The sequence below is a fragment of the Brachyistius frenatus genome, unplaced genomic scaffold (assembly GCF_029030835.1).
Source record: "Brachyistius frenatus isolate BFR_SWC_R1_liver_20210118 unplaced genomic scaffold, ASM2903083v1 Contig_241, whole genome shotgun sequence".
NCBI lineage: Eukaryota > Metazoa > Chordata > Actinopteri > Embiotocidae > Brachyistius > Brachyistius frenatus.
This window is the reverse complement of record NW_027210840.1, coordinates 217,501-239,899: the sequence shown is the minus strand read 5'-3', so window position 1 is coordinate 239,899 and position 22,399 is coordinate 217,501. Positions and strand designations below refer to the sequence as shown.

The window sequence follows — 22,399 nt, the reverse complement described above, 5'->3', positions numbered from 1 at the left end:
GACGACCCGAAGACAGTAAGCAGCTCGAGCGGGACGCGTCTCTGTGGAGACGGAGCAGATGACGTCGTCCACAGACTCACACTACTCTACTCTCTCCTCTTTGTAATTGTGTATTTGTTATGTGTTTGTGTATTTGTATATTTGTGTGTTGGTGTATTTGTGTGCGTTTGTGTATTTGTGGTGTAGTTGTGCGTCTGTTGTGTCTCTGCAGCAGATCATTTGTTCTAATGCATTTTAAATGTGCGAGGACGAGTATTAATCGCCTCTTCCATTACTCCTCCTCCAAGTTTCTCTGGAACGGAATAACCTCGACAATGATGGATAATCCGTTTGTTATAATCAGCATCAATCGATTAAAGCATTATGGTATGTGTCGCACCCCCCCCCCCCGCCCCTCCACCGAGCCGACTCACCCTGGTTGCAGGCGGTCCCTCCGAAGGCCGACTGCGAGCAGTCGCAGATGTACCCGTTGCTCTTCTCGACGCACCTCCCTCTGTTGTGGCACAGGCTGCTGGAGCCGCTGCAGTAGCCGGGGCACCCCGAGCTCACGCCGGGCGTCATCCTGGCCCGCTCCTCCAGGTCAAAGGTCGCGCCGTTGACGGTCAGAGAGCGGATGCAGCCCAGGAAGCCTCTCTGCTGGGACGCCGTTCCCCCTGCGAGGAGGAGGAGTAGGAGGAGGAGGAGGAGGAGGAGGAAGCGGCCGTCACAACGGGAAAGCATCTGCGGCAACGACGACTTCATTCCTGCCGAGTCGGCACTTTAACTTTAACGCGGCGCAGCGTCACTCGGGCCGAAAGCGTGTTTCCAGGAGACGTCACCGAGAGGAAACACAGAAGAGCGCCGGTGAGCAGCTGCTGATTTGCGCTCTGCAGAGGTGGAAGAGTGATGACTCCGAACGGAAAACACATTCCACCGTTGTACTCATAATTTATCAAGAGGAAAAAAAAAATAAAAAAAAATCATCTCCTCTCACGACCACCCGAGGCTGATAAATGAGACTTGTTAAATCCTGTATTGTTTCAGCTGAAGTGAACCTCTGCCTTTACACTGTATATATATTGCAGTATATATATTCCCTCGGTGGAAATGTGGCTGGAGGTCCTCGTATTAAAACACCTCCGCTGTGTGACGGCTGCACGGATGATTAAAACGGAGCTCCGTGTCTGAAGCTCCAACATCGTTCAGAAACATCAGGGAGACTCGCGCTCTGTCACTTCATGCAAATTCAACCAGCCTCTGGAACATCTGCAAGGAGATTAGAGTTTTCACAATTCCTCCAAACTAAAAGCTCCTCGGCAGAAGCTCCGCTTCCACACAGTAAAACTTTCAAAATAAAACTCTCACTTCATCAAGTTTTATTTTGAATGTTTTACTGTCTTACACTCAATAAAGAGAGTTTTCCAAAATAAAACTCAAATGAAGAGAGTTTTATTTTGAAAGTCTTGCTGTCTTACACTCACTAAAGAGAGTTTTCCAAAATAAAACTGTCTTTATTTGAGAGTTTTATTTTGGAAGTGTACTGAGGAACTTTATGCTCTGGAGGAATTGTTTGAATTTTGCAAAATTGCATCACAAATAATTTTATAACCAACAAGACTTTTGAATTTCTCCGTCATCAAAACAGGAAGTGACAAGGCTTTAAATAGTTTGTTTTAGTGTCGAGTGAATGTGATTTAATAATCATCTAAAGCTCTTATTTTGACAGCGGATGTATTCTTTGTTTCTATATGACAGTCACAGACTGTCTGATCTGGAAAGATACGTGACTTTTATCAGATATTTCCAGATATTTATGTGATGTGTAGAATGATTATTATCACAGGAGGTGATTCAATATTGCTCTTTCTCTATTATGTAGTAATTAAAAATAGATATTTTCCTTGACAGGTAATTTTTCTGCAGACAAATCACATAAAACTTGGCAAATTGCTTTCTGATTGCAAAAAAAAATCCCCCCAAAAAACTCCATGAAATCCCTGCAGGCGCTGGTTTATGTACTTCTTCTTGTAATTTCTCAAACCTCACTCCGCCTGATGGGGTTGAAAACTATTTTTCTTATCAATAGAAAACAGTTTTGTTCACTTGGCTGCACAGCTGAGGAACTCTTACTGACTGAAAGTTTAAAAAAACAGCCTGCAGCTTAAAGAGTTGACCCATGTTAAACTGTGGTAGTCTGAAAACCACACAGTCTGAAGTAGAAGTACAAACACAGCCAAGTGACAATATGTAAAAGTCCTGCAGGAAAAACTAAAAGTACAGCAGTATTAGAAGTTAAATATGCAGTTCAATTCAATTTATGAAGTGCCAAATCAGAGCGCAGCAGGTTATTTCAGGGCATTTAACACCACTTAAAGCCCTGACAAGAGAACTTTACAATATAGAGAGAAGCCAGCTATTTCCTCGTGAGCAGCTGGAAGGAAAAACTCTCTTTTAACTGTCAGAAACCTCCAACAGAAGGAAAAACTGTCTTTAAGTCAAATCTTCATCTGAGAAGGAGCGGGGCTGCTAACAGACTGTTAAAGCTTTACAGTATTTGTGCTTTTTAGTTTTTTTTTTTTTTTTTACTTCTTTTTACATTTTGTAGTGTAGTAAAAAGATTTAGTAGTTTTACCTTAAAAAGTACAAATACCTCAAGATGTATTTGAGTAAAAGTACTTTCCACCACTGCACGAAGGTACTTTCTGACTTCCTGAAAGAGCCGACGTCTGAACGGTCTGACTCAAGAGGTAATAATTCCATGACCTGCTAGTTTGTCGCTGAAACCCATCATTTAAATGTTAATGAGTGCTGAGCGCAATCAGCGATGCATTCACAGTCAGCCCGACTTCCCGGTTAAAGTCAGACAGTGAAAAACTGAACCACTCATCAAACGGTTTCGACTAAATTAGCAATTAAGGCCTTTATAACAGCCGCGGTCCCACGTGTTCGCATCGTAACTTTGTTTTCCGGCGGAAATGAAAATGACACCGCCGTGCCTCCTGAAGCTGGAAGCGGAGATCCGCGCAGGATTATTACCTCCGTTTGTCCTTTCGCTCATCTTATTAATTATTTCTTCAGGTAAATGAACCGTCAGCTGCCGAGGCCGCGCGGGAGAACACGTGAAACGCCGGTTATGATGGAGTCTCCGTCGCCGTGTTATTACGGAGACACATTAAGATGTCAGAGAGCCGGAGAAATGCGAGCGCGGCCACGCTCCTTGACCAGGGCAACGATAAAAAAAACAATAAAATAAATGAGTTTTGGAGAAGGGCTTCAAGAGACGGCCTCGTGCGGGAGAGTTGTACAGCTTGCTCGGGTGATGTGTGAGCATTTAAACATGGCTGCGTTTGCTGTACTCGGTCCGCACACATGCTGGACAGAGACATTTAATTTGGTGTGACTACGAGGGCAGTTCAGAAAGTTCAGAGTCTGTTCTGGTCAACGCAGCCCAGAGAAACATCAGATTTCTGGTTCAAACTCTGTAAACGGTCAACAGAGACCCTCGAAACGCTTCAGAAAATCTACGGTGACGAAGCGACGAGACGGGCGAGGTGTTTCTGAGTGAAGTTCGACGTTTCAAGAGGGGGCGGAGCTTCACTGTACTAGACTGAAGAAGAAGGCGCGTCGGGTTCAGGAGACACAAAGGTGGGTTTTCTTTGTGTCGCCGTGAATTCGTCCCCCAGAGTCAGACTGTGAACACCGAGTTCCACTGGGACCTTCTGAGGCCCCTGAGGGGAAACACTAGTTGAAAACGGCCTGAATTGTGGCGCCATGGCAACAGGCTTCTCAACATTACAACAAAGCAGCTCACAGCGAGTTGAAGATTTTCTGTTCCCCGAAATGTGATGCAAGTAACAAGGCTGAAAAGCAAAATTGGACGACGGTGATCTTCGGGCACTGCTGGCTGCACCGCTTTAACAAACAGCCGTGATTCAGTAGTTGAAATCACTGCGTGGCCTCAGGAACACTCGGCTGTAAGTGGGCGTGTTAAAGACTTTTGTTCCCTAAAATCTGATGTTTCTCTGCTCCAGTTTCAGGGCCGCGGTGAAATCACTAATGTTCACGTTAACACGTTGAACTCAGTGATGATGTTGAACTCTGAATACTTCCTCATGAAGGTTGTTGCTTCCTGCTGCTCTGTGTGCGTCCCTGTGCTGCGTTCAGGAACAGACTCTGAACTGAAGGACCCTCGTAGTAACCAGGCAGCTTATTTGACCATATTAACAGTGTTTACATGTTGCTGCTCTACAGATGTGGTTCAAATCAGTTAATGCTGGTTATAATAAACCGCTGTCTCTCTGGAGGTGTATATACCCATTTTTTAAATATATAAATATAACGTGGAGCCTACCGACGAACAGCTGGCTGCTGAGCCGTAGGCGGTGGTGTCCGTCAGCCGCAGCCTCCAGAAAGCGGAGGGGCAGCTGGTCGACCTGCAGGGACGCCTCCTTCACGTTCCGCTCTGCCCTCACGTAGTGCCACTGTCTGTCATTCAGGGGGAGGTGGGACTTCACCGACAGGACCGCTGGACCGTTTCCCACATCAAAGGAGAAAGTCACCACCGAGGGAGCTGGGAGACGCACACACACACACACACACACACACACACACACACACACACACACACACACACACACACACACACACACACACACACACACACACACACACACACACACGACAGCCAGGTCAGCCTGAATGTGATATTAGGGCTTTTTTTTTTATGTTCGTCTCTCTCCTGACTTTCTGATGCAACGCGATACAATGCTGCTGGGAAAACTTGATGACCTGCATAGATTTATGAGGGGGCTCAGCTGACAGCTCGTCAATATTTCACGAAGTCTCTGATGCTGCGGGAACACACAAGGGCTCAGATTATCCACACACACACACACACACACACCAGAATCAACAACCTCGCATCGTTTCCAACACCGGCGAGATACCTGAAATTAGCCGTTTGGGGAGTTCGATTTCTTCAATGCAAATCTTTGTGATGTAAACACACATGTATATATTTGTTCTTCAATCGTCTCCACCTGAATTCATTAGGCTGCCCTACATGGGTCACACAGAGAAGCTTCGGTTCGTGTGATAGAGCGTGCCGCTGCTGGTGACGCTGTCACTAGGATTACATCACGCAGCACAGACCTGACAGCCGGCTTCACTGGGAAATTAAACTGTCAACTACCGTGCAGCCAGCGTTTCCATTTGAGGAAAGCAAAGCGTGTCACGGTGGGCTTTTAAAGGTGTTCCTGCACATGCTTTATATTTTTTTTATTTTCATGTACAGCATGTCATCGTCAGAACGTTCACTCACAGCTGAGCTCCACTCGGATGAAGTCCTTGAGGCCCTGGTTCTCCAGGAACACCCCCGAAGGAGCGCTGCTCTTGAAGAAGAAGGAGATGTCGGAGGCGAGCTCCGCCTGCAGGGTGGGGAAGTAGAGGTACGACGCCTCCTGGTAGAAAGAGGCCGCGTTCCACGTCGACTCTGGAAGGAGAAGAGGAGCAGCGAGAGGAGAGGAAAGAACCAACGATCACCGACTGAAGGAGAACAAAGAGAAGTGCATCTTTTCATCGTCTTTAAAGTGATGAAATAAAAGAGGGATTCAGTGAAAACGGGAAGCAAAACTGACCTTCTGTGATGGTTAAACTAAATCCTTCCTATTTTTCCTACTGAAAGAACGCAACTGGTTCATATATATATATATATATATAGTGGAGCTGCACAATTAAATTCTATTAAAATCACAATTCCTCCATAAGATGCTGCATTTTAATTCCAGACATCAGCTGCATCGAAAGAAGCGCTCCTCCTCCTCTTTCCCCTCGACCAATCAGAAGGCAGCGTTCCAGCAGTAAGGAGAATAAAACTCCTCGTTCCGTGTCAGATTCATTTCAAACAGGAGCGTTCTGCCCGCCCGCTGAGAAGCGCATGCAGCTCGCAGCGCGGCGCAGAAAAAGCTACAAGGAAAATGATCAGACACCGAAAACGATGTGACAAAATAGTCGGTGTCGTGCTGAAAGACAACGTCATCTTCTCTGTCAAAAGATCGGTGATGGTAAAGTGAGCTGATAAAAAACATCTGGTTCCTGTCGGACTCTGATCGGAAGTGTTTTAGTTTTCTTCTAGATCAGGTGAAAAAAAGAAAAGAAAAAAAGAATCGTGATTCTCATTTTTTCCCAGAAATGTAATTCAGAATTAGTCAGAATTAATGTGATAGTATTCGCGGTTTCTAACCCGACGACCAGCGCTGTGATCTCTGAGGCTCCACCACGCTCCAGCGTCTCAATGAGCTATTTTACAAGGAGCGCATAAAAAGAAATTCAATAACTTTTGTTGCTGCAATACCAAATTTAAATGATGTGTCAAAAAAAAACACCAAAAAACTGCATAACATAAAATCCAGTTCTCAGATAGAAATTACTCACTTCAGTTGGAAACATTACGAGAGCTGACTCTCTGGTATTACTTCCTTTACAGTGCGTGTTCATGCATTTATTATATCATCAGGATTATGATGAGAGGAGCCTCTCGGTGACTTCACTGCATGTGTATTAGCCTCTGAATTTCAAGATGAAAGTCAGGGGGTTTGAACAAACTCCCCGAGTCCAGAGGTGGAAAACGTACTAAATAAAAAAAAAAAAAAAGGGGCAGAAGAAGCATCGATCTCCTTCTATGTCGTCCACACAGCCGGCTGTAACTTGGCAGGAAGAAGTTTCACTCTTCCGGCAAGTGGACGTTGTGTGAACCAGCTCGTCTCTAATACGCCTCCGTCTGCAGCCGAATGCGATCACCTACTGTCTCCATAACAACGCAGCGGGCCGATGTGGTAAACGGCCTGCGAGCCCGTCCTGTTGGTGTCCCCGACCACGATGCGGCTCACTGGTAGGTGGTCTTTGTAGGAGAGGGTCCCCGTGTCGTTGGCCCTGCGACAGACCAGCAGACAGATAAATAGATGAGCAAGTGAGGAGGGGGGAAGAGGGGGATGGAGGAAGATGGGGGGGGGGTTCCTTTACCGGGATCCAGATAAAGGCGCCCATTCTTCTCCATTAGCACAGAGGCGCACAGTAAACACAGTGAAAAGGAGGCGATCTATCACCGCGCTGACAAAACTGCCCCGTGGAAATATGCAAAGCGAGCCCGGATCCGGGGAAACCGAGGAGTGGATTAACACACCGCAAACAAAGACACGCTCGCAGAAAGCCTCTAATACAGCCTTTGTTCTCCTCATTCACCGCTCACAACCAAGTTTGATCGCGCTGCTCATATGATGCATGAGCGGTAATTAATCATCGTGGAGGAGACACCTGCGCACGAGACTGGTTTTTTTGGGTTTTTTCCTCTACACCATCGGAAACAGATAATGAGCCGCACAAACCGGAGCGGAAGCAACACCAACGACGCACGCAGACGGCCTTTTATTTTCTGCCAGAGACTTTCTGGATGTTCTGCAGTTTGTAGATGAAGAAGGAACAAAACAACACTGAACTATCCGAGAGCGTGAATATTCTCTGTGTAACTGATTCATGTTGAACATCCCATGATCGTTTCTGTGGCAGCGGTTCACGCAGAAGCAGCGATCCTATTTATCTTTCATTTCTCTCACAATGTCACAACTGTGACATCCTCACCCCATCGTGAGGATTTAGCTTTAATGTTGCAATCGTTTCTGTTCATCTGTATTAAAAACAAATTAAAACCAAAAGAGACGTCAGATTTCCAAAATTATTTTCCACCGTTTGAGGTTCACCTCTTTTGGTGACGTCTTCTTCTTTTTCTTCTTCTGGGGTTTTCACAGCAATAGTAAAAAAAAAAAAGAAGAAGAAAAAAAAAAGGCTACTGTAGGACATTGTAAATATATATTTTTTTAAATCTTAAAAATTTACTTCAGCCTTTCACACTTTGTGTTACTGATTTGCTTGTGTTATGTTTAATTTGGTCTGTTCTTTTCATTTTTATTTTTAAATTACATTTTAATGCTAACACTGGAAATATAACTTCGCCTCCTTTTTGTAGGTCCCCAACCACCGGGCCGTGGACCAGTACCGGGCCGTGGATGATTTAGTACCGGGCCGCACAGAAAGAATAAAAAAAACAACCTTGTATTTATTTATTTATATTTTATTTACATTAGCCTGCATGGTATTTTATTTTGAAAAATGACCACGTCCGTCTACGACTCTTTCTCGCAGTTGTCTCAGTTTTTTTCACAAGTTAAATAATAAGCAAAAAACAAACGTCTCTGGAGAGGTTCCTTGAAAAGGGGGAAAGACCGAATGATGAGACAACAGAAAACTCCAAGACCACCAACAAAAAGAAAGCTGCATTTAAAAGAAAATACCAAGAGTCCTACTTAAATTACGGGATTCATCGCTACAGGTGATTCACATTCTCCAAGCCCGCTCTGTATAACATGTGGCGACAGGTTGTCTAATGAAACCATGAAACCTTCAAAACTACTTCGCCACATGGAGACCAAGCACCCTGCATTAAAAGACAAGCCCGTGGAGTTTTTTGACAGAAAAAAAACGTGAACAAAAAAGACAGAAGCAATTATTGAAGGCCACCATTTCATCAAACGTGTCTGCACTGAGAGCATCATTCTTAGTGGCTCACCGCATTGCTAAAGCAAAGAAGCCCTTTACTATTGGTGAAGAGTTGATCCTGCCTGCTGCTGAGGACATTTGCCGTGAACTATTACTAAAAAGATAGCACACGTTCCTCTTACGGCTAGCACCATAACTAGACACACTGATGAAATAGCAGAGGACATTGAGGCACAATTGTTAGAGAGTATTAATGAGTCACCGTGGTACTCATTAATTAGTTGACGAGTCTACCGATGTTGACAACAAGGCAATAATGCTTGTTTTTGTGCCATATATTTTTTCAGGATGATGTGCATGAGGATATGCTACGTGCATTATTGTTGCCGACCGACACCGCAGCTGCAGAACTATTCAAGTCTGTGAATGATTGCATCAGGAAAACCGAATCGGTCATTTTGTGTCGATGTATGCAAAAACAGTCACCACTGGCAGCACATTTCAGTAGCACAGAATGGGTCTCAAAACTTGCTTACTTGTGTGACATATTCAACCTGCTCAACGAACTCAATCTGTCACTTCAGGGGACAACGACAACTGTATTCAAGACGGCAGATAAAGTGGCTCCATTCAAAGCCAAACTGGAATTATGGGGACGGCGAGTGAACACAGGGATTTTTGACATGTTTCAAACATTAGCAGGGGTTTTCATTCTCCCGGCTGGCGCACGATCACCCTATCTCAGCTTTCAAAGGAGTTTGACCATTATCTCCCAACCGCAAAAGACCCCCGAGCTGGGAAAGAATGGATCCGCGACCCATTTGTGAACAAGCCAGGTAAATCGACTTTGACCGTGCCACAAGAAGATCAGCTGCTTGAGATCGCAAATGATGGTGGCCTTGAAAGTATGCCTGAGACAGCTTCAAATCTCCTTACGTTCTGGATTAAAGTCAAGGCGGAATAGCAACAGATCGCGACAAAAGCACTATAAAACCCTGCTTCCATTTCCAACCTCCTGTCTTTGTGAAGCGGGGTTTTCTGCAGTTGCAGCGACCAAAACGAGATTACGGAGACGACTGGACATAAGGGACACGCTTCGGCTGTCACTATCTCCCATCACCCCCCAGATGGGACTGTCAAAAACACATGAGTCCATGGATATCTTTGTTCATCAGATATCTTTGTTCGTTCCAACCAGACTGAGCTAGCTGAGCAGTTCAGTGTTTCTATGTTCTGTAATTATTCATTTGGCAACTAGAAATCCTCTCTGTTGCTAGGGTGGTTGCTAAGGGTCGGACTACTTCCTGGAGTAGTGAACATCGCATACGTTACACAAGAGTCTCCTGGTTGTTTTCCCAGTTCTTAGTCATGCCCCGTATGTTGCCATGGAAACGGAGATCGCACTAACAAAAAAGGTATGAGAGTCTGCTCTGCGTACCAGGCGTCCACGTCCGCGTCACAGTTGCAGAAGTAGTTCATGTCGACGCAGTTCTCCTCCAGGCTGCAGGAGCACTGCTGGACGCCCGGCAGGAAGCCGCCCCAGTAGCTCCGCCTCTCCCCGTCCCGGTCCAGCCACCAGGACAACGGACTGCCGTCTGAGAGGATAAAAAAAAAAATTAATTAATAAATTAATTAATAATAATTAATACTTTTTTTTATTTACAGATTAAACGTGCACAGAACAAAAATGAATAAACAAAAGAAGAGATTTAAAGTGTAAAAAAAAAAAAAAATGTTCTCAGGAATTTCTCACATTTAATAACTCCCTGGGGAAGCCTGCACTTTTGTCCTGTTTTCCTTCACGACCGGCTGACAGCAAGCTGTTAATTCATCACCTCGAGCGAAGGGGTTAAGTGGTCCGGCGTCAATCATCCGTCACGCAACGTGACCCCGCATCGCCAACGAGCCCATTAACGCCACGTGTCACCATAACATGACCGAGTGTCACCCGGCAGACATTACTGCTCCATTAGGCAACGCTCAATGTATGGGAACCCACATCTCAGTCCAATGTCATCATCATCCCACCGGAGCTGCAGCGGTGGAGCCGGCGGAGCTGTTACAACAACGACCATCCAGACCCCATTTGCATTTCAAAGGCTCACAGTAATCTATACCCCCCTCCTCCTCCCTCCCCAGTGTTCTTCTTTTAAAAACAGGACTCACAAACTGAGTAGGTACACAAATAAGAAAAGGCAGCGATCGATTCTTCCTGAAGGAGAGGTCGCTCTCTCTCCCCCTAATTGGCGGCATATTGACAGAACTTGTTCACATCAAGAAAGCAAACGCGTCGTCCTCTGTCCTTCACCGAAATGAACGGAAATCAACATTTTTAATAAACGCTGCCTGAAATCTCCACAAACAGCCGCTGACGTCCGGAACATCTTTAAAATGGCAAAAACTTAGTTCGAAGTTAGTTACGTTTCTATGCATGTAAACTCCACAAGAACGAGAGTTGTGTGACATGAAAAAGTGGAGAAGCGTCCCTCTTAAAAGTCCCATAGTTTACTGACAGACACGCCCCCCCAAAAACAGGTCTTTTTGAAGCTTATTTTCTAATGAATGAGGGATTATTTTCAGATGGACCTCCAGAAAACTAATAAGAAGGAGTGACTTTAGCTAACAACACCGAGATAACTGCTGGAGACATTTTATTGGCTTTGTATTTGATGAGAGAAGTTGAATGGGAGTCTATGGAGCCGGAGGCTTTTTGGAGCCGACCTCTAGTGGCACTCGGTGGTATTGCAGCTTAAGACACTTCTGCATCAGAACCATTTTTCAGACCTGGAAGCCAAGAACACTTTTCTAAACAGTCTATTTCTATATACACACACGTCTGTGCACCTAGAAGCCGCCACCAGGGGGCTAAAAATAACATTTCAAAGGACCTTTAAACAAGGTCATATGACATCAGCGTTATATTGTGACATCACCAAGTTACACAAGTCCCAACAGCTCCGTTGCTGAATACCAGCTGTGCGTCTTTGTTTTGACACTTCAGTATTCACAACTCCTCCACCTGCTTCATAATAAAAAAATAAAAATAAAAAAAAGAGATCCAATTAGTGAAATATGGAACCTTTAAAGAACCAGGAGTGTGTTCAGAGGTCCACAGTAGAAATGATTTAAGGCTCCAGCAGGCCGGCATCATCGTCTTCATCATCATCATCTCCTGCGGAGATGGTTCACAAGAGGGAAACTGTATTCCAAACTCAGCCCCGGTATGATTTTCCTCCTGTTGCTGTTATTCTGAATGAGCTGGCGCAGCACGGCTTTAATAACAGGTGTCTAAATACCACGTTACCTCCAGCAGCTTCAAGAGCTTCATACTAACACAGCGGGACGGCGAGAGCGCTGGAAAAAAAACCTGAAAATGTAAAAACGAGCGGCGAGGATGAAGAAGAGGACGCAGCGAAGAGCAGCAATTAACTCGGCGCTGCGAGTGTTTATTACTCCGCCGACAGGCTGAAAGCCACGGCTCCCTTTCCAGCAACCGGAATTCATTTTGGATGTTAAATAAGGGTTAAAAAAACAACAACAATATGTTTAAAATGCAAATCAGAGCAGAGCTGAGCAGCGTTAGAGGCACGTTACACGACGGAACATCGAGAACAACCGGCGTTCGCTTCAACTCCACGACTGAAGGAGCGCTGCATCTGGAAAAACCTCTGAACAGCTGCTGGCGGGTTGTTGTTTTTTCTTTTTTTCCCCGGTATATTAAAATGATGAGCACCGTTTTGTCCCCAAAAATACATGCGTACTCCAAAAAAAAAAAAGAAAAGAAAAAAGTACAAAGACACGTTTGACTTTTCCACAGGAGACGTCGGCGCCCCGACAACAAAGACAAACATGAAAACATCCAAAAACAGGCTGCTTTCTGTCGCTTTCTGACGTCTGGTGTGATAATGAACTTGTTTGTTTGCGCGGCGACCCCCGTCCCGTCTCGGGGAGGGAACGGTAGAAGTTTATTTTCTCATGAATGAGGGATTATTTCCAGATGGACCTCCAGAAAACTAATAAGAAGGAGTGACTTTAGCTAACAACACTGAGATAACTGCTGGAGACATTTTATTGACTTTGTATTTGATGAGAGAAGATGAATGGGAGTCGATGGAGCCGGAGGCTTTTTGGAGCCGACCTCTAGTGGCACTCGGTGGTATTGCAGATGAGACACTTCTACATCGGAACCATTTTTCAGACCCGGAAGCTACGAATGCTTTTATAAACAGTCTGTGGTTGCAACTGACAAACAAACACAACACAAGCAACAAACTGATCATGTTAACGCTCCAAACTGGTAGAATGGGAACGTATGTGTGATCACTTCCTCTTTTATTTTGGAATCCTCCCCTTTTGCTCCGACTTCCTGCCTCGGCGTTGTACCTCTGTTCCCTCCTCCCTCCTAAAACCTGCTCTCGCCGTGTTTTAAACAACGATGTGACGGGAGCTCACCGACGCTGCGTTCATCACGACTCACCTTTTGTGTTGAAGAGGCGGGACTTCCGGCAGTTGTACACCACTTCCTGCTGGCACTGCTCCGACCCGGACACGACGGCCCGCAGCTGCTCGGCCGAGGCGCTGTAGTTGAGCGTCATGACGTGCGGTTTCTGCACGGAGGAGTTCTGGACCGCGACCGGAGCCGTGCTGTTGTGGGCCAACACCGTCCAGACCTTCTTCTCTGGAGGGAAAACGTTCATTTGGTCAGACTGTTAGCAATCATACAACACGTAGTCAGGTAACACACGATCCCAATCCAGCCGTGAGAGTGCTCACATAAAAAGGGGGCGGGGTTTGCAGCATCTGACCAATCGCAAACACGGACGGGTGTCAGCTGCCAAATGCAGAAAGGACAGCTGGTAAAAAAGAACTGAGTGTCAGTTAGAAGGTTTTTTAATACCGCTGCTCATCATTAGAGCACAAATACAGACGAATATAATTATATTCCGTTGAATTAATGTGTTGAATAGATGTATTCAGAATCAGTTTTAAAGTTTTCACAGAAAAGGAATTTTGTCTTTGTGCAAAACAATCGAAAAACTAAAAAGTAAGACAAAAATCAAGTGGTGAGAAAAATAAAACCAACACTAAAGGCGGAGATAGTAAATAAAATCATACAATAAGACTGCAAATAAGATATATGCAAATATATATATATATATACACATATATATATAAATACATATATTTAGTGTTGGTTTGATTTTTCAAATATTATTTGACATATAATATAGCGCTGAATGTGATTTGTATTCTCACGGCGTGTTCGACAGGTTTTGTCTTATTCTTTCAGGTGCTGTCAAATAAACTGGGGAGCGAATAAGACAATAAAAACATAAGGTAGGTTTACTGTCATATTTACAATGAGCACAGTTTCAGAGCTTCAATCCGTCCCTGCTGTCGGAGGATATAAAAAAAAAAAAAGCACCATAAAGATGGAATCTATATCTCGTATAAAACCTGTCTCTGAATATGGTGTCATTTTCCTCGAGATTTGAACGGTCAGTAGGCGGAGCTTTTACCCGTTTTTAAAAATAAATAAATATATAAGTTACCATGGCGACGTATCCATACGTGGTAGTTTTTAAACCCGAGGTTATCTCGATAACCACAGATCCTGCTTCGCAGTACCTTATTAAAATAAAATACAAAAATCTCTAAATAAAATGAAACATGTCATTCTGTTAGCATGCAGCACTAATGCCGGTGTCTATCTGCACTACTCTCCAACAACACAAGGGGCACCGTTTCCTGCTGACAAGTTGGAAAACATTACCATTTAGTTTTCATATTGTCAACAAGATGTCAGTAAGGAACATGTTGACACATCAACAGTTACAAAAAAACACCTGGATGACTGTCATGAGATGTTTCATCATAAATAAACATTTCTGTCACTTAGAACTATAAAACTTTATTGCTTTATGGTGAAAAGTCATAAGGGCATGCTGGGAAATGCTAATTTGCTCATCCAGCGACGTCCCTCACTATGATTGCCTTTATGAAATCTTTAAAAATGGCATATTTAATAATAAATAAACATTTCTATCTGTCACTTAGTCCTGTAAAATGAAATTGCTTTATTGTCAAGGGCATGCTGGGAAATGCTCACTGCCTCTCTACGTCCCTGTCCGCCCCCGCTGATGTTTTCTTGCACTTTGTTTGCGCGCAAAAGCAGCAGTCTGTCAACTTCCCGATCGCACATGAGGCGGAAACGTGATTTACGGTTTGAAGACCTCATCGTTAGGTGATTGAATCCGACAGAAAATGGATCTTTAAAGCGCGGCGAACACAGAAGACGCACTCATCGTACGGCGGGAGGCGTCATCGTGACATCATTTTCACACAAATCTCTGTTGTTCCCATCGCTGAAAATCAAACGAATGCACTTATTTCCAAGCGACAATTAAGATTACTTTCTCTTTTCTGCATTCCTGCGAACGCAAAGTGGCAGAAGAGGTCAGTCTGATCCCGGCAGAGGCTTCAGCGAGAGACGCTTCAGCTTCTAACTGAGTCTGACGGCTTTTATGGGCATTTACATATAAACAGAGACATTTCCATCCCCGCCCGGCTCATCACGTGGACTTCCCGTTTGCTGTTTTGCATCCCCCTCCGCGATTATTCCCTTCAACGTTGTCGGGCTTAAGAGTTATTTACATCTCTAATGGATTCCTTAATTGAGGTCAAGCCGAGGCCTCTCTGCCGCCGAGCAATCCGGACTCGGAAGGTGACGACTGGAAGCGCGACGGGCCGCGGCTCCGACGGATGACACGCAGGCTCTCCTCCGGAATGACATCACCGCCCCATTAACCTTGCAAAAAAAAAAAAAAAAGGACGGAGGCAGCGGAGGAAAGTTGTGACAGCTCGCTGATGAATTCTGTCTCCGGAGTGTCAAAACTTAGCGGGGATGTGTTTTGTCCTGCGTGTCACGCCGACCGCGTCCCTCTCCGGCTGTCACACGCGTCTCGTGGGGAGGGACGGGGGGGCAGATCCAGGTGACTCACGAGCCATCGAAGGCTCCCGCCGACGGGGCGGCGACACCAAACGCAGGAGGGACACGAAACCGGCCGCACGGCTCAGGCGACGCCAATTGCAGGCGGAGAATAATTCAAGGTCAACGGGGAGCGGACGGGGCTTCGCTACGCAGCCATGATATGTAGGACGGATATTTGTGGCAACATCTGGAGTGATTTTTATCGACGCGTTTCCTCGAGCAACAGGACAAATCATTTCTCCTTGAGCCGCGTGTAAACACCACATTCCAAAAATCAATCAGCACATTTCTGTGAAATTCAATGTGGATATTCCAGTTTCGAATGCTAATCGTTGCGTGACTCAGGAAAACAAACAAACCAAAACAAAAACGAGAGATGAATTCATGTTCACGGTGGAGAAATAAATGAGCATTTTTCTGCAGCAGCTTTGCAAACAAAACGTTTGAGGCACTCGGCCCGGCAGCATATTAAAGGTCCCCTGAGGATTAACCCTTCAATGATCTCGCGCTCCTGAGAAAACTGCAGCCTCGAGACGCCTCCGAAAGCTGGCGGGGGCTTCAGATTAGAATTTTTTTAAAATCATAACGTCTCCGTGACACTTTCCAAGTTACGTTACCCTTTTTTTTTATGATAATACCAACTTGTTTGCAACTTCAAATAGATATTCAAGACAGGAAGAAGGAAGCTGATAGCAGATTCATTCACAGTTTCACGCTCTCCGAGGTGAACCGGATCGATGCCGGCCGATCTTTAAGCCACTGCACTCTCTCCTCCTGAGCTAAAGGTGACAACAAGAGGCACTACGGCGATCTCACCTGTCATGTTGCAGTACGCCTGCGCGGGCCCCAGGGGACCGCTCCCGTCCGGGTCGATGAAGTAGAAGCCCGAGGAGCCGCCGCTCAGCTTGTAGGCCTCGCAGGACGACTCGTAGATGGCTGCGAGACGGAGACGAGTTATTACTCCGAGAATCCGTCAGAGGAGTCGTGAAACACAAAGAAACATAAAGCATCTGTATTTATGAGCCGTTTCGAAGTTGTTGTTGTTCTTGTTGTTGTTGTGCAGCAGGCGCTTCGGCCTCCTTCTCACGCGTCCTCTCCGGCAGATTATTGCAGATGCGACTGTTGCACACGCAGCGACGCAGGTTCTCCACCAGAACATGTGTAGGTGTGTTTACTGTCCAAAAGAGTTCATGCCATTTATGAAAATGTCCGTTTGTCTCTGAAAGCAAACCGACCTGATTTCTGTTGGTGCGGAGAACATCAACAGTTTACAGTCAGAGAGGGTTCAGATTATCAAAATTTATATAAACATTACTGAAAAAGCTTTTAAATGGACTGAAATTCAATGGATTTGATATTTTGCTTGTATGTTTTGGCGTTTGTGTATTTTTTTTTTAATAAAAAATTATCATATTAAATGACAGTATTTTGATGTTCAAACTGTTTTAAGGTAACACGATGAACATCACAGCAGTATAATGTCACATTTACACCATTGTTGTTGTATTTAAGTTGCTTTATTAAAACAGAAATTGAAAGAATTTGGAAAGAAAACACGTTTAAGCTCCGGTTTTAGTTTTTCTCATCCGCCTGTTTTCCAAAGACGAAGCAAATCCTAGTTTTGAAGACGTCGGGTGTTCGTGACCACTTTGTTCATACTACTTGTATCAAACAGAAACATTAAGATGCACTTGTATAGAAGGAACGCGTGGATGTGCAGCATTTTAACGCGTGTCGTACGGTTCAGGTGTTATTCAACAAAACGCATTGACCTTTATTACAGCGCTCCCTAATGGCTGATGTGTCAAATCTTCCCAGAAAAGAGTTTTTGGGGTTCTTTATCGTCCAATGAAATTTCACATTTGCACTGCCTACGGTTTGGGTTCCACAACCGTTTGTTTAGATGGAATAATAATAATAATAATAATAATAATAATAATAAATAATAATAATAAATCTACAACCAGTTGGTGTGATGTCTTTGTGAAATTAGCAGGATGTTAAAGAGACTTTTATGAATTGAATTAAAGCTTTGGGCCAAGCTGATTTTTGTGAGAATATTTAATCATCTAAATTCTGAGATATGAGAAAAAAAAAAATTAATTTTCCTTCTGTAGTTTAGATCAGTTTATTTTCTTTATTTTCCAACAATATATTTCATTACTTTACAAAGAACAAAATGGAGAAGTTTTGGAAAATTTGGAATGTATTTTACAATTTTTTGGAACATAATAAGATCGAATACAATATATGGACTGATAAGTCCTAATTACTCATAGGGCTACCCCCCAATAAGTAAGTGGGGTAGCAGTGAGAAAAATAAAAAAATATTTTTTACATTTAATTTAATTTGTATTTATTAATAAATTTCATGGTGTTGGTGTGTTACTTGCAGATGTTCAAACTGCGTCTGTTTCTATGGTTTGTGTTGCTCCTTTTATTATCAAAGATAATAAACATGTGTAAAAACATATTTCAATTTTGAGCGCAAAAAGGAAAAAGGAGCTCTGGGATGAAGACTAACCCGTTTTAATACTACACTGTATTAAATGAAGCATTTTGCTGGATTAATCTTTTGCAACCTCACATAGTGGTTCAGAATTGGGTGAAGTTACAGTGAGTGAGTGAGCACAAACACAAAGAGCGCTAATCCGCTCATGTCCTTCAGGTTTCAGGTGTCACAAACTCCCGTCGGGAGTTGTAGATCGAAAAACTGATTCTGTGTGTTTTGATTTATTTTTTTGTGGGGGGTTGATGAACGGGGCTATTTTTAATTCAGCAGGTGCTCTTATCTGCCATGTTCCCTCCAGCAGCCGAAGACATCTGCATGTGCCCGCATATAAACAAGACTTTCAGCAGCCGTCTCCACAGCAGACATCAAGGAAATGTCAGAGAAGTGACACCCGAGAGCAGAAACTCCCACACGCACAGTCAGTCTAAAGTCAGCCAGTCTAATGCTATTTAAGGATATAGCACAAAATAATAATACAAAAAAAAAAAAAAAAAATATATATATATATATATATATTCTGAGGAAAGTGAGGAATAGCAGCAGCGGTTGCGAGGTCATGTCAGGATGAAGTGGGACAACTTCCTCTGCTTCGCCTCTCAGCACCACAAAAGCCGAGAGGAGACAGGTGGATGTGTGCGTCCAATCCAATGACACACCTCGGCAGACCGGGAATGAAACGGGGGAGGGGGAGGGGGAGCGGCGGCGGCGGGGGTGTAACGGCTGGGTTTGAAGGGAAAAGTGAAACGAGGCGCTCACAGTTGTGACACGTGGCTCCGGAGTATCCCGTCCCCGAGCAGTCGCAGGAGAAGGAGCTCCACGTCTGGGAGCAGCGGGCGGCGTGCTCGCACAGGTTGGGGAGGCACCTGGGAAAACAGACGCGCAACAGACACACAACACACAACAGTCCATGACTACGACCGAATAGGACCAAAAGATGTCTTCTTTTATCGGACACGTCAAGTTTGAGGAACATCGGACTTTGTACGTCAAATTTACAGCAACTTTGTCGTTTCGTGGCGAGACGCTCAAAAATGGCCGCCACGCCACGCTACGCCACGGGCACACCGTTCAAAATGTACGTTACCCGTTATTAACTTTTCATCCCAAAGGTCTTAAGATTGCACCGACGAAATTACAAGTCAGTCCCATAAATTCTGTGAGAGGAGTTCGTTAAAGTGTAACGTGCAAAATCGCCGAAATTCGCCATTTCATTCAAAATGGCCGACTTCCTGTTGAGTTGAGGTGATGGTGCCAGGAGACTTTTTTTTTGTAGATCTGGGTGTGATACACGTGCACGTAGGTGAAAGTAGCCGCGGGGGCTGCAGTCTAGGGGGCGGTACCGAGCCATTTGGCCATGCCCACACGCAAAACCTCCGGAATACTTCACTCTTCGCCAGGACTGACGCATTTTTTAGTTTGTTAAAGCAGCCAAAAATGCGATTCTTTTCGGAGAAGAAAAAAAGAATTCCTTATAAGACAATAAAAATAATGAAAAAGATGAACTGTTTATTATGGAAAGAAATGTGACTACAACTTTATAAAAAAAAGGAACCAGAGACTGATTATTGCATCGAGAAGCTGCAACCGGAGCGTGTTTGACTTTTCTGCTTGTAATTAATTGATAATCAAACTCGCTGCTCATTAATTTCCGTCAGGTTGACTAATTGAAAAATCTCTGCTTTGCTCGTAACAACTGCTTTTTATCTTCGTCTTTCAGCCTTTTTCACACCTTCAGGGCCGAATGAAGGTTTTCAGGAGCGACACAAAATGATCATTTATTAATTAAACTCAATCTACGAATTCATTTATTTACAACAAAACAACAGAACTCACAGAGAGAAGAGAGGAATACGTCTCTTTGTAGAATCTGTGAAGACAGACAGATCCCCCCGCCCCCCTCTCCTCACGCCTCCCCCCCCCCCCCCCTCTCCTCCTCCTCCCCCCCCCCGCCTCTCCTTCCGCTCTCCCCCCCCCTCTTCCCTCCGGGGTGAACAGCAGCTCTAGAAAAGTAGTCATTGATTCATGTTTCTGAGTTACGATTAAAAATAACGGTGGATTCATTTTGATTTTTGGAGAAAAGCAGCGAGCCGTCGGCGTTTCCTCTAAAAATAAAAGCGTCACTGTCACCTTCAGACGAGAGCGCCTCTTCTCGGGGTTTCACCGCGACGTGCACTTCACAGCACATTTCAAACCGCCCTCCTCTGATTAATAGTCCCTTCCTCGAGCCTCCTTCAGTTTCACATAATTGCCGGCCTTTCGAGCATGCATATATAATTTCATACACTTTATCGCTCACCTATTAACTGCAGCGGAGCCGCCGCAGCGCAGATGAGGTTTTGAGGCTTTAATTACCAGCAAGCTATTTTCTGTTGTTGCGTCCACGGCTGCCCTCTCGGGTCATGAAATTACAGTAGGCGGCGCATCTAAGTGCACACTGACCACCAACTACAATTACTCAGAGAAAGGAGATTAACTTGGATAAATGTTCATTTTCTCACTCGGTCCGGAGGTCGTCAGAGAGGAAGTAAAGAACAGTCAATAAGTCAGGTTCTTCATAACAGATTACTAGAACAAACTGTCGACCGACCAATCAGCAACCAGCGGCGTCTCTGTTTGATTGACAGGCCTGTGGTGCAGTCAGGTTGCAGCTATCGGTGGGCGGGACGTAGTATCGTCAGGTTTTCAATCAGATCGGTCAGCTCCACCGTTGGCTCCTCCCCCAAGCTCGTCCAAATATGGTCACTTCCTGCTCCAAACCGCTCCGAACTAGCAAAGATGGTGACGGACAGAATCTGAACTGGAGGCTTCGTAACGTTCACAAACCAACAGGTGATGTCACCGCTGGTTTCCGCTCGGTTACACCCCGTTAAGGAAGCCTCAATCAGTCATCACCCCTCCACCCCCCCCCCTGGAGTGACAGGAACCGCAAGCGTTAAGAGAAATGCTCTGCAGACACTCAACGCTGCTTTCATCCTTCAGAATATTAAGTTTGACACGACTGGAGCACTGAGAAAGGAAAACATCTCCTTCCATCATCCTGCCGTCTCCTACAGAGCTTCCCCTTTTGCCCGCCGACACGGCAGACTGGCAGCTCCGGCGTGTTTGCATCTCCTCCGACTGCGAACGGGAAAAAGCACGTCGTCTGAAATCCGACGGAGAGATTGTCCTCGGGGCGAAAAAACAAAATAAAAAAAAATAAAAAAAACCAGCCGATTGCATGTTTGTCTGGTTCCTGTAAATGTTCCGATTCCACACGCGGCCGTTTTTACGGATCCGCTCAGTGCAGAGTAACGACGGGGGGCCCGCCACGCCCGGGGAGCAGCTTGTTAGCATAGTCCTCTGGCAGAGAAGGTGCTGCCGACTTTCTGCTGCAGTTTAATTGGACGATCCTGTCAGCTTGTTTGTCTCTACAGGACAAGATGTCAGCGACTCTCAGACAACAGACCGCCGTCCACAAATTAAACAGCGTGGGCACGAATAACTCCTCGCTGCCAACTCTCATAACGTTCCACATTCGACCGAGAAAAGTTGGCGGAGAGAGAAAGAGAGAGAGACACAGAGAGAGAGAGAGAGCGAGCGAGAGAGGCACACAGAGAGAGCGAGAGAGCGAGAGAAGAGTCCCCTTATTAAAAATACCAGACGTTCACACTACTTTACCTGTCTTTTATGTTGCACATGTCAAACTGGAGCTCGTTATAATTTCCCAGCAGCCCCTGCTGCACGTGGCTGAGGTTCGCCGGCTGGTTGTTGATGACGACGAGCTGCATGCAGCCCTGGAAGGCCGGAGTCGGGGTCTTCCGGTCGGCGGGGGGGCCGCCTGGAGGGAGAGGAAACATCACCACACGTTTTTGTGTCCGACGACCGCTCGTCTCCACGCAGCAGCAGCAGCAGGAAGACGCAACCTTCCCGAGGCACAGATCACCTCAGCTTGGGCATCGTCGGGCCCCGAGTTCCACACCTTTCTGTGAGCAGTGGACCGGGGGATTTCTCCGATTTCTTTTTAGTATCTGGTAATCAACGATACCTGGAGACGTGTTCTGAGAGACATTGCAGGGTTCAGAGGGCAGAAGGTCCGGAGAACCCGGCGGGCTTTCTCCGCGTGCCGCGAGTTGATCCTCAGGAGGGTCGGAGTTGAGCTCAAACGTCTGGGACAGACCGCTCCGAGACTTCCCTCCGCTCGCCAGAAATCTCCCACGAACTTTTGACGTCCGCTCTCTGATCAGGTTTCAGGACGCACCCTGAACACTGCTCGCAGAGACCGGTGGAACTCAGGAGGTGATGATGACCAGGAGATGAAGTGTGCACCTGTCGCCCACCAGGGTTTTATCTTCCTGCTGCACGTGTAGAGTCTCTGTTCACGCACACAC

The 22,399-nt window shown here is 45.3% G+C and overlaps 1 protein-coding gene across 2 annotated transcripts in view; it reads right to left on the bottom strand.

Annotated features, from left to right (window-relative positions):
- Positions 1-22,399, bottom strand: part of LOC138633916 (contactin-associated protein-like 5) — an 82,616-nt gene that overhangs the window by 14,555 nt on the left and 45,662 nt on the right. For both annotated transcript variants that reach the window (XR_011311923.1, XM_069720447.1), the window contains exons 10-18: positions 21,690-21,849; positions 18,789-18,895; positions 16,337-16,456; positions 13,007-13,207; positions 9,968-10,124; positions 6,782-6,909; positions 5,300-5,470; positions 4,331-4,549; positions 414-653 (exon numbers count right to left, since the gene is read on the bottom strand). Coding sequence is in view for 1 of the 2 variants with exons in the window: in XM_069720447.1 (XP_069576548.1) it covers positions 414-653; positions 4,331-4,549; positions 5,300-5,470; positions 6,782-6,909; positions 9,968-10,124; positions 13,007-13,207; positions 16,337-16,456; positions 18,789-18,895; positions 21,690-21,849 (1,503 nt within the window). In the remaining variant the exon portion in view is untranslated. The remainder of the gene's footprint in view (positions 1-413; positions 654-4,330; positions 4,550-5,299; positions 5,471-6,781; positions 6,910-9,967; positions 10,125-13,006; positions 13,208-16,336; positions 16,457-18,788; positions 18,896-21,689; positions 21,850-22,399) is intronic.